This window comes from Malania oleifera, chromosome 3 (genome assembly GCF_029873635.1).
Source record: "Malania oleifera isolate guangnan ecotype guangnan chromosome 3, ASM2987363v1, whole genome shotgun sequence".
Lineage (NCBI taxonomy): Eukaryota > Viridiplantae > Streptophyta > Magnoliopsida > Santalales > Ximeniaceae > Malania > Malania oleifera.
This window is the reverse complement of record NC_080419.1, coordinates 9,877,049-9,888,909: the sequence shown is the minus strand read 5'-3', so window position 1 is coordinate 9,888,909 and position 11,861 is coordinate 9,877,049. Positions and strand designations below refer to the sequence as shown.

Here is an 11,861-nt window from a genome sequence, read left to right as displayed (position 1 = left end):
CCCAAGGACCCAAGACTTAAATCCAATTTGGACCTAGCTGGGTCCATTAATGACCATTGACCCTACACCTAGCCTATAACCTAACTAAGTTTGAGATGGTCCAAACAACTTATTTAAGTCCATGGGCTCGATCCAATTAGCTAAAGCCCATTAAAAAAATAAAGTCTAATTAGCCCAAACCCATTTGTATCAAGCCTATTTAATTTAGATAGCCAAAGCCCAATTAAGCCCAGCTCATTTAAGCCCAACCAACTAGTTAGGTTACCTTAGTTTTCCTTGTTTGGCTCATAGGAAAACTTGATAGATTTTCCTGAGAAAATTTAGGCAAACAAAATAGATAAAAAAAAAAAAAAAGAGGAAAAAAGGAATAGAGAGAACTTATTTGATTTGGTTTTGAATTTGGAGCAAGGGAATTCAAGGTTCCTTGTTTATCTTTCCTTTTTATGGTTCAAATCTACAAAATAAAAGGAGAAAATGGAATGAAAAAAAAGAGAGAAATAAGAAAGAGAAAATGAAAAAAGAGAATGAGAGAGAGAGTGCGAGATCCAAAAGAAAACGAAGAAAACAGAAAGAGAAAGAGAAAGAAATGGGAGCAAAGAGATATCTAAAAGAGAGTGAGAGAGATCTATAAGAGAAAAGGAGAAAAGAAAACGTAAGAAATAAAGTGAGAAATAGAATTAGTGAGAGAGAAAGAAGAACAGAGAAAAAGGAGGAGACGAAGGAAATCAAAGAGAGAGTGTGAGGAAGAGATTATGCGAGAGAACTGAGGGAGTAAAAGAAGGAAAAGTAGAGAGAGGAGAAAGAAGAGAAAGAAATGAAATGGAAGAAAGAAAAAGGAGAGAGAAAAATGGAGTTTATATATGGGTGTTAGTGGGACAAGTGCCACAGTTGACTTTTTGAGTCTAATCCCTATTTTGATACTGACAAAGCACTTGTATTTTATGTGTGCATTTAGTATGTGAATAAGTTTACATGTCAGCACGAACATAAAATACCGAAAAATGAAAGCCAGTAGGGACATAAAGTTCAACTCACACACTTTTGGAGAATTCCATGGGAAATGAAGACAAAAAGAAGAAGACATTGTGATGTTATTTGTATTGCATTTAATTTTTATTATTTGGTCTATAATAATGCATGCATTTACATGATGTGGTTATTATATGCTCAGACAGGACTATAGATTAATCATAGGGAACCAAATGACCTTAAGACACCTAAAGTTTAATAAAAAAATCATGTTCATAAAAGTTAAAATCAAATAAGATTTTTGAAATAACTATAGGGTCAAAATTGGGGAAAAAACAAAGCCTTCGGTCAACCAAAGAATTTTTGACTTAGTTAAAGAGCCTCGGTCGACCGACCTCTTATGTACTAAATGACTCGGTTGACCGAAGCTACCACATGAGGCATGTGCTGTAAAGCCTTGGCCAACCAAACCATTTACTACTTAAAAAGCTCAGCTGACTGAATAAGGTCAAAAGTCAACCTTTAGCATGGCTCGATCAATCAACCGAATTTGAACTAAGTTATCACAATCGACCGACCTCCGAAATTAACTTTTTCACCTGTCTCGGTCGACCGGCCTCCCAGTTCAAAATGCCTATGATCGACCGACTTGCATAGTATAGTCGACCGACCTTTTGCCTTGGTTAACTGACTCGTGACTAGGTCGATCGAACCTCTCGGGTTGCAATAATTTTAAGCGCTAAACAAGTTTAATTTTTTAATTAAACAAATCTAAAAATAACAATCGTGTCCCTAATGGTCATAATTATATCAAACTCTATATACCCCTTCATAAGTTTTAGATTAGTAACTTTGATTAGCTATAACTTTTTCTCTAATCTTTTGTTAATTAAAGTTCCCCCAAATCATTTTTATTATAAAAATCTCTTCTTTGGGGCAAATTTTTTAAAACAAAACTCTTCATCTCTCTTTCCATCCATTTATTTCAAAATCATTTTGGAAGAGAGTATATTTATTTTGGGCATTTATTTTTGTATTCACATGCATATACTCTCACTTATTATTTATTTTTAAAGAATCACTTTTGAGAGTATAGCTTTGGTTTCTCCTGGTTATTTCTTTTGATAAATATTATTCGGAGAAATTATTCATTGCAAAAATATTTTTGAACTAAATTCCCAAATTCTTCAAATATTTTTAATTGTAAAAATATTTTTTGAAGAACATATTTTTATATACTCACAAATATTTTATTTGTACAAATATTATTTTGATAAACACCCTTACTCACTGAGCACATATTTCATATCATATTAGAGTGTGCGTTTTATGAGTTTAAATGTAAACATCCCAACTTATTGTTTGAAGCATGTAATATGTACAAAAATGTTTTTTAATGTATCAGTTGGGTTCAGTCCAGAATTGAACTGGAGAGTCTCCGCCCCGTAAGAGAGACCGATTCGGTTAAGCTTGATAATTGAATTGGGGTGTTTTCGGCCCGTAAGGGAGACCAATTGAGCTCAACCTAGTAATTGAGTTAAAATTTTTCTTGCCCCGTAAGGAGAGAATGTAAACGGCTTCTGCTCCGCCAGTTTAAGCAAGTAGAGATAATGTAATCCTTGGGAGGTATGCCCAAGGTGGGAACGTAAGATAGTTTGGTTGAATCTCGATAACAAATATCGTGTGTCTCTCTCTTTATCTCATTTACTTTCTACACTTAAATTTCCATAAATGTATGCTGGCTTACTTACTGTTATAATTATTTGCATGCACACATTTATTTTAAATGAGATATGTCGCACGTATATGTTTGTACTTACAATTTCATTATTTTTCATACACGCGATTATATTGAATGGGATATGAACTGTGATGAATCGACGTAAATATTTTAAATCGGCCAAAAAGTTTTTTATACCCAATTCACCCCCCCTTCTTGGAAATACACCAATTCCAACAATCATTATCCATACGGTGACACGTGGTACAACCAGGATCACACCTTTGAAAAGCAACATTGCGCAATCCTGGCAATCTAAAATGTGTTTTCTGTGAAAGGCCGGATTGCTGCCACGTCACACTACAAACTACAAAAATGCATTGGGCCTGATTTGGACCTTTTGAGGGTCTCTCTGCTAAGATTGTGAATTGGTACTGGCCCACTTAAGATGGACCATGTAAGTCTTTATCAGAAAGCCCAAAGTTTATTTCATGTCAATTAGAAAACCCAAGATGACTGCCGTTCCTTTTCAACGGAGCCCATATATAATATAAGAAGGATGACTACACTGTCGCCGACGGCCCGTTCTCAGCCTTAATGGACTCGGGCTTAAAGCCCAACGGTCCGCTCTGCCCAAGACTGAATAAAAAGCATATAGAAAATTCTTTAAAAAAAGTACATAGAAAATTCGCAAGTGAAATTATAAAAAATTATATCTTTATATGTGTATTAGTTAGATACATGTGATTTGCACCTGAAGCAAATTGCAGGCATTATAAAAAAATTTCATCGTCACTTATTATATATTAAATATATTTTCACAAAGCTAATCAGTTTTAGGCCATATTATTAGGTATGAACTATCAGAATTTAGACAATATTTCTTATCTATTCTGCGGTACTTAAAAGGTACTCTTCATCATGGCATCCTCTTCAAGCGCACTGAGAATCTCACTATTCAAGAGTTTTCAAATGTTGATTGGGTCAGTGATAGGGATACCAGATCCTCCACCTCTGCTTATCTTATTTTTCTAGGTGATTGTCCCCTTTCATGGAGCACGCACAAGTAGTGTGTTGTGGCTCGTTCCTCCACTAAGACGGAATATCAGCTTGCTTTAGCCACCTCCAAGCTTATTTGGATTCGTTCGTTATTTCAGGAACTTGGTATTTCGATTCCTAAGCCCACACATTTGTTTTGTGATAATATTGGTGCTTACTAGTTGATTCTTAACCCTATTATGCATTCGTGAATGAAGCATATCGCTATTGATCTTCATTTTGTTCGTGATTTGGTTACAAAAGGTTTGCTGCAAGTCCATCATGTTAGCACCCATGATCAACTTGTCGACCTCTTAACTAAGGCTCTATCCCGTCACAAATTTCACTTTCTGTGCTCCAAGATTGGCTTAATCGATGGCATGCCTATCATGCGGGGACGTATTAAGGAAATTACTCAGTTTTCCAGCAAATTGTCAACAGTCTCAATAAATCATTTGACAGCTGCTTCAACGGATTAAGATAGAATGGTTACTGTGATTAAACCATCGACAATTTCACCAAACTGTCGATGGATTGCTCAAACTGGTCCCAGTTACACCTATTGTTGAATTGGCAAGATTCCTAACAATTGAAGATTTTCGAATATCTAATTATATGTGGTGATCTGGGATTCTTCATATTGTATTACTTGAATATCTATTTGTATTTGATAGTTTAGAATCTCTTTGATTTAGTATTTAAATGTTTTTGAATTTGTATTTGAATTTGTAACAATTATACCTTGTACAATTCTATAGTATGTGTGTGTGTATGTGTGTGTGTGTGTGTGTATTGCCTATTAAGATACTGATTTTCTCCTTTTTTTTTTTAACTAACTATGTCTTATTTACTCTGGAAAAAAAAAATTTGTATGCTCATCAAACACCCCAAAACAAAATTACTAAGGATATTATCTACTATTACTTTTATACAATCACACTAAACCATCCAATTTTGAACAAAGTATTACAAACTAATAGCTAAAATTAGCATAACAAATTATTAATATATGAAAAAGGGGATAAAAACTTAGAATCATAAAATTTGATTAAAAACAATTTTTTATATTGCACACTATCTAAAGATTTGCTTTAAAATAATCTTTATCTTTGCTGAAATTTGCAAATGTTGCATAGATTGAATGAGTGCGCGAATTTTATCAAACTAAATCTTTAATAATTAGGAACATCAACATGATCCTATACTATTAGTTTTGAAGTCATTGCTATAGATATAGATCACTGATCACCCAATATACTAGTAGTTTTTACAAACACTACTAAAAATACTAGTGAAGACTGATGTTTTTTTTTTTTTTGTAGTGTACGTAAGATTTAAAACATATTAATTTTATTCAATGTTTTAAAAATGTAGAAAAAAAAATATTTAAGGGAAGAAAAAGAAAATAAGAAAGAAATTTATTTTCTATTATATATTCTCCATATAAAATATTATTAAAATAAAGATTTGGTCTGATATGATTAAAAAATTTTAAAACTACATATAAATAATGTGAAAAATAACTTTTGTTCATAAATATTATATATGTTCTCTTCTTTTTCACTCTTCTTGACAAATAAAATAAAAAATGCATTTTCATATTTCGTTTTCTTTTCTTAATATTTCTAAGTTTCATTTGAAGCTTTAAACAAGTGATATTTGTACGCTCAATTCAAATGGGATTGAATTATACCATAATGAATTTTTCTTGCATAGAAAGAGTATTGAGTTATGTCTCATATTGATCAAAAGGGTTTGTTTACTTAAAACTTGTTACTAGTAGGAGGCTTTGCAGGAGGATAAGGAGGCTTAGAGAGTCTATGAGATAGTTCTATTGTTTTATGAGTGTATTTCGAAACTTTCATATGGGATATATTTGTATATGATGGTTACTAGGGGTGAAACTCTAAGAAGAGGTTCCATGAACAAAGCCAATAGTGTCAAACCACATAAATTTTTGTATTATTATTTCTCCATTGATTCTATTGTGGTGCGCAAACTTGGGCATATTTACACAATAACAACAAACAACAAGCTAAACTCCCAGGGTAGGGTTCAGGTGGTAGTGCGGACTGTGGGAGTGCCTCTCACGAGGTCAGGTGTTCAAACCCTCTCGGGTTCGTTTCTGCCCCTAGATTCCTGAAACTTACCTCCCTTTGGAGTTGTGGGATCGGCTTCAAGGGTCGCGGGATTAGTCACGTGGACCGTAAAACGGACACGTGGAAACCCGGTGCGTAATTCAAAAAAAAAAAAAAAAGCTAAGCCTCATAAGTTCTATTAGGCATGATCGGCTACATGAATAATTTTCTGTCAATTTTGTGATCATGAATAATCTCTTTTGACAAATTCAAGACTACTCGACAAAGTGGGTGCATTGTGTGTCTCTGCTATGTGCAATTTTTTCATTGTGTGCATTACATTCTTTCTTTTGAATGAACCAAAATGGCTAGAAAACTCCCTTACACCTGCGCAAGCAATATAAATAAATTTCTCAATTTCTAAACAAATTAGAATATGTAAGTAGTTTGTATATACACATATTCTATGTTTAGAAAGATCTTGAATTTAGATTTGTGTATATTTGAATAGAATATATACCAAATTATATTTAATTTTATTTAAACAGTCAAATCTAGTTCAAGCATGAAATTCATACTCCCAAATATAAAAATAAAAAATTATTAACGAAAGTATATTTCAAATGGCAATTATATTTATATTTTGAATCTAACATGAAATTATTTGGAATCTTATCGATCTAAAATACATATAGATAAGCTTTGGTGTAGGGGAAAGAAGCCCCCACAGATATTTGTGGCATCTTTTATTGTCCAACATTTCATGAAAGTGTGGGAGGGGATACCCCGTGAATAAATTTCTATTAACAAATAACAAATCATATTACAGTCATCGTCTTCCTCAGGATGATTGACCACTTTCAATGCCCTGCAGTTCACTTGCCCTAACAATTCCCCTAGAAAATTATTGAACCAAAAAAACAATAAACTAAAAAATAACCAAACGCAAGAAACATCAAATCTCCAGAAGAGGGCACGAAAAACAAAGGAAGAAGTGTCAGAAACTCTTTATTAGATTCCGAATTAAGTAAGGAAGGGTCGATCAGTGTGCCTCCTAATCAGTCTTCTCCGGTTGAAGCTTGGACTCCCTACTTCACATCTCAGTACTTAATGCCATGGATGGATGAACAGTTAGTATCTACCCTCATGCGCCTGCACCCACCAAAATAATATATATATATATATATATATATATATATATATATGCAATTAGAGAAGCAGTGAATTCCAATCCTTAATTTGGCAGGATGGATTTTAGGTGTTGCCCTCATATTTTTATACATGTAAATAGAATTTAATATAATATTATATTATAGTTTATTTAAAGTAGCTAAACATAGAGTAGAAGTTTATTGATTCTATATTTGAATAGTTTTTGAATTTGTATTAGATTTGAATAAAACATAATACAAAATTATTTTAAAAGTTATCTAAATTCGAAATGTTTTTATAACATGAGTGTATTATTATAGTCCATCTTAAGTTCTTTCTTGTAATTTTACACCCCATTTGATTGAAAAAAAATGAACTGAAAAAATTAAGTTTAAAAAAAAAAAAAGAGTTTTTCTCACTTGTCTTATTGATAAAAGGGCAAAAAAAATGAATAGAAAATAGGTGAAGAGACTAGAAAGGAATTTTTTTTTTTTTTTCTCCCAAAATAAGCTATACATAAGACTAGAATTCAACCAAAAATAATTTCAAAAAGTAATCTCGGAAATATGTTTTTATAAATAAGGCATGAAAGTGAAACCTACATCATTAACCGGCATCATCTAAATCTAAAAATATTTACATGGCATTTTATAATTTGAAAGTTTTAAGTTTTATTTTTACTATATTATGCTCAAAAAAAAAAAATAAAGACAATTTAAGATTTGTAGATGGGCGTGGTGTTTGGACCCACTCAAAAGTCTATCCAACCAAACTGGCGTTACTCGTACTTACATCAAATCCAACAAGAGATTTGCAGTAATTGCCGTTGGTGAGCACCGTGCTGGTGGAGCCACACTCGCTGTCCTTCAGCGACACCGTCGATCTGTCAAGCCTCATCCCCCACAGGTTCTGATAATTCTGCACGCTCCCAGTACTAGAACCCGCTGGCGCATGCGACGACGACCGCTGCATCCTCACCCCCCTAAACCCATTCTTCCCTTCCGCCGCCTGCCTCCGCCGACTAGACTGCCTCTCCAGCGAATCCAGCCTCTGCTTTGGCGCGCTCTGCGACCGCGCTTTTGCCCTCGACGACTGTGTGTTGGCCATGTAGTTTGGGAACAGGGGGTAGTCGTAGGACATGTTCTCTGCGAAGCTGGGGCGGGGGAAGGCGAAAGGGACCGTCTCTGGGTCTGGCTTGGACAGGGCCGAGTAGAATTTAGGACTGCTTTGGGCTGTGGCGAAGGCGTAGTCCTCGAAATGGCCGCTGCAGGCTCTCGGGCTCATCTCGGTGAGAGCTGAGGGGGCAGGGGAGACTTGGGGATTGTCCTGCCTGTAATAGGGGTTGTTGTATGCTGCGTAGTGTGGGGGAAATTCAGGCTGTGAGTGATGTGAATAGCTGTTTCTGCTCTTTGAACTTCCCCTGGATTCCCCCAAATCCATCTCCACAATCTTAATGTTCTCCTCCGTTAATCTTCTGTCCATCTCCTGCAATGAACAATTTCAAAAAAAAAAAAAATTACCATACCATTTCACAAAGGATGCTTATTTTCAATTCTACAAGTTCTAGTCCAGGGGTTAATTGTTCTGATCTCTGACTTTTGAGAATTGTTTTGAGTCCACTGTTATATTACATAATGGGAAAGATGGGGGGAAAGCACAAATTCTCCAATAAAGAAAGAAAAAGAAATGGGACGAATTGCTAACGGCAGAAAAGAAATTAATTATTACATGATAAAGCTGCCGAATTCGATGGTCGTGCGTGGATTTTCTGGGAGGCAAGTGCCTTTGGTAATTGGGTTTGGGTTCTTCAACCATTCGGGTCCTCTGAGCCAGAGCTCTAGCTTGAGCTGTCACCAATGCCTGCATACACCGTAGCGTCGCCGCCGCCTGCTTCCTCACCAGGTGACCCCTCACCAATGCCTGCAACTTCACTAATCCTTTCAACGCACACAGTGCCTTTCTTGCCTGTAAGAACCACAACAGTAGGGAAATTGTTAGTTTGCAAAGGTCAGAAAGTGTTAAATAATGAAATAATTTCAGAATCTAGCAATGGTAACTTTAGATCTAAAAGAGGGGTGAGGCAGAGTGGGGATCAAAATTTTCATACCAAATGAGAACGGAAGGCGGCTTGAATCTTGACCGCGGCAGCCTCCTCCACCGCACCGGCTCTCTCCGAAGCAGCGGCAGTCAGCCTGATCACGGCGGCCGCCGCCTGTGCGGCTGCCACTGCTGCATCAGCTGCGGCCGCCGTTGCCGCCGCCACGGCCATCGCGTGCTTCTTCTGCTCGTTCTCTGCATCCATCACGGTCTGCACGGCCGGTAGCACCGGAGCCGCAATTGGGTCCGCAGAATTCGAACCGGGGGACGATCTCCGGAAGCTCCATCTCTTCTTCTCCTTTGGGGTCGCCGGTGGGATCAAAATCGGAGTAGTGTGATTCTCGGTGGCAGCAAGAGGATTCTGATTTTGATTAGCACAGCTCGTTTCCTTCTCTTTCCCCCTGTCTTTTTCCTTGTCCTTCTTCCCAGTCAGGAAGCTTCTAAACCATTTGCTCTTCTTCCCCATCCTTGTCAAATCCTCCTAATTCTCGTCAATCCCCAAAAGAAAAAACCCAGATTCAGGAGACAACAACCACATTAAGACCTCTCTCTCTCTCTCTCCATATATTATTGGATCAGTAGCTTTCAAGAACCAGCTGTGTCATATTCTTGTGGCAGGAGACCTTAGCTGGAGGGGTCTCTTGGTCTTCCATTAATGTGATTTGAGATTGGGTTTCGCTGGGTTATGCTAATAATTAATGAAACGGGGAGTAAATTGAGAAGGTGAGTTGGTGATTGGGTTGTATTAGCTTAATCAATGGGTATGGGCTGAAGGGAGAAAGAGAAAGAGGCAGGAAAATCAGTACTTCATCTTCAAGCCAATATCTCAAGTCAATCGTGCAACGCTTGGCAATTGAAATGCCATTCCAGGAAGCTTGGCGGCAGGCAGGAGAGATTCGTTGCCCACAGTGCAAATATTGGAGAGTGGCCATTGCCCAATTCTGTCCTTGTTGTGGTCCGGTGCTGAGGATGTTTTTGGTAAACTGCGGTGTCGGTCTGTGACTCGGTCATAAGACGCCATGTGAGAATGGGGCATTACAGAATCCCGTGTAAAATAATAATGCAGGTAGTGAGGTTGGTTGTATCACTGAGTGGCGGAGAAGATGCCCACATCCATATGGGTAGTGGGCTCCATGGAAGACTGTGTGGTGGGGGTGTTGGGACCCATGTCCAAACTAAATTAAGATTTGTTTTGTTTTTTGGGAGTTTTTCCTTTGGTTGAATTACGTAACTGCCCATGAAATGTCTCAAAATTGCACATTACTCCCACTATATTTTCTAAAAAAAAAATAACTTTTTTATCTATGTAACAATAAAAATGAGCTCCATCGTAGAAAATTTTATTTGCCCTATGAGAAACATTACAAGTGCAAATCAAGTTATGAATGCTAGAACTTTTTTTTATTGTCCAGCTGATTTTCCTTCTTATTAAAGGTGAACTATTGATGAAAGATAAAGGTGCATCATTTGGTCATTATGAATGGAATATTCATTTCACAAAATACAAATATATGTTAATAAAAGTTATGTTAATTGACTATTAAAATTATATTATTTTAAAAATACTATAATTAAATAGGGTAAAATCTAGTAACATCCTCTTACTTTTCAGAATATAACACTCCATCCCGAGTTTTCGAAAACTGCCACAAAACCTCCTGAAGTTTAATTTGATTAAAAAAATGAATCTTCTGTTAGTTGACTATTAGTCAACTGTTAAGTTTAATGAAAAAATTAAAATTTATATTTAATAAAATAAAAAATTTTACCCTTCCACTAAATTTCGATAAGATAGATTTAAAAATTGACATTAATTTAATAAATTAAATTAAAAATAATAATCACTTAATTACAATATGCTTTGAAAATTAAACTTATAAGTGAATTGAACACATAGCGACTAAATCAGATCAATTAGCTGACATAACCATGACAACATAATTACATTGTTATTTTTAAAATTTTAAATTATAAAAAAATAATACTAATAATTTAGAAGAAAAAAAATATTTAAATAATTATATTGTTACAAAATATTTGTTATATACAAACAACAACAACAAAACCAAGTCTTAATTCCCACTAGGTGGGGTTGGCAAAGATCGGATAGTTGGTCAAATTGTGACTTGCTTTTTTAGGTCTAGATGAATATCATATTTAATAACATAACAACTTAAATAAAATCAGGAAAAGTCAATTACTTGTTTTGAACAATGGTCACCTAATTAATATAAATTTGAGTTTTCTTTATTCATTTAGCATTCATGTTTTATTCATAGAAAAACTAACATCCAATTTTATAATTTTTAATTTATAAAAAAAATGAAAGTTTAGTTTATCTTTTCTTTAGTACTATGTTTGATAAGTTATTTGAATTTTAAAATATTAAATTATATTTTATTTATTTTATGATATGTTTAGTCATTAAATTTCTATGAAAATTACATATAACAATTATTTTGTAATATTATAATTACTAGATATTTTTTATAATTTGGTAGTAATTTTTTATTTTTTCATATATTTTTTAAAATTTTTTAAATAATTATATATATGTATATACACATATATATATATATATATATATATATATATATTGTTATACTAATGTCAATTAGTTGATCTAAAGCGATCAAACTGGATAGACCAATTAATTTGAGAATCAATTAGGTTTTCGAATTACTTAATTAGTTTTCAAGACATTATATTGATTAATTTTTTGATTTAATTTATTAAACAAGTGTCATTTTAAAACATCATTTTGTTATAATTAAAATTAACTATTTTTTTCACATATACATAACAGT

At 34.6% G+C, this 11,861-nt stretch overlaps 1 protein-coding gene across 2 annotated transcripts; it reads right to left on the bottom strand.

The window, feature by feature from the left end:
- Positions 1-6,564: 6,564 nt before the first annotated feature.
- LOC131151934 (protein IQ-DOMAIN 19) lies at positions 6,565-10,247 on the bottom strand. 2 transcript variants are annotated; one of them, XM_058103438.1, is made up of 4 exons: positions 9,065-10,247; positions 8,686-8,922; positions 7,750-8,442; positions 6,565-6,957 (listed from the first exon to the last, which is right to left on the bottom strand). In XM_058103438.1, exons 1-4 carry the CDS (start codon positions 9,518-9,520, stop codon positions 6,937-6,939), a joined length of 1,407 nt encoding a protein of 468 aa, XP_057959421.1. In that variant the 5' UTR covers positions 9,521-10,247; the 3' UTR covers positions 6,565-6,936. The 2 variants fall into 2 exon arrangements, with proteins under 2 accessions (XP_057959421.1, XP_057959420.1); XM_058103437.1 differs by lacking the exon at positions 6,565-6,957 and having other exon boundaries at positions 7,501-8,442.
- Positions 10,248-11,861: the final 1,614 nt, after the last annotated feature.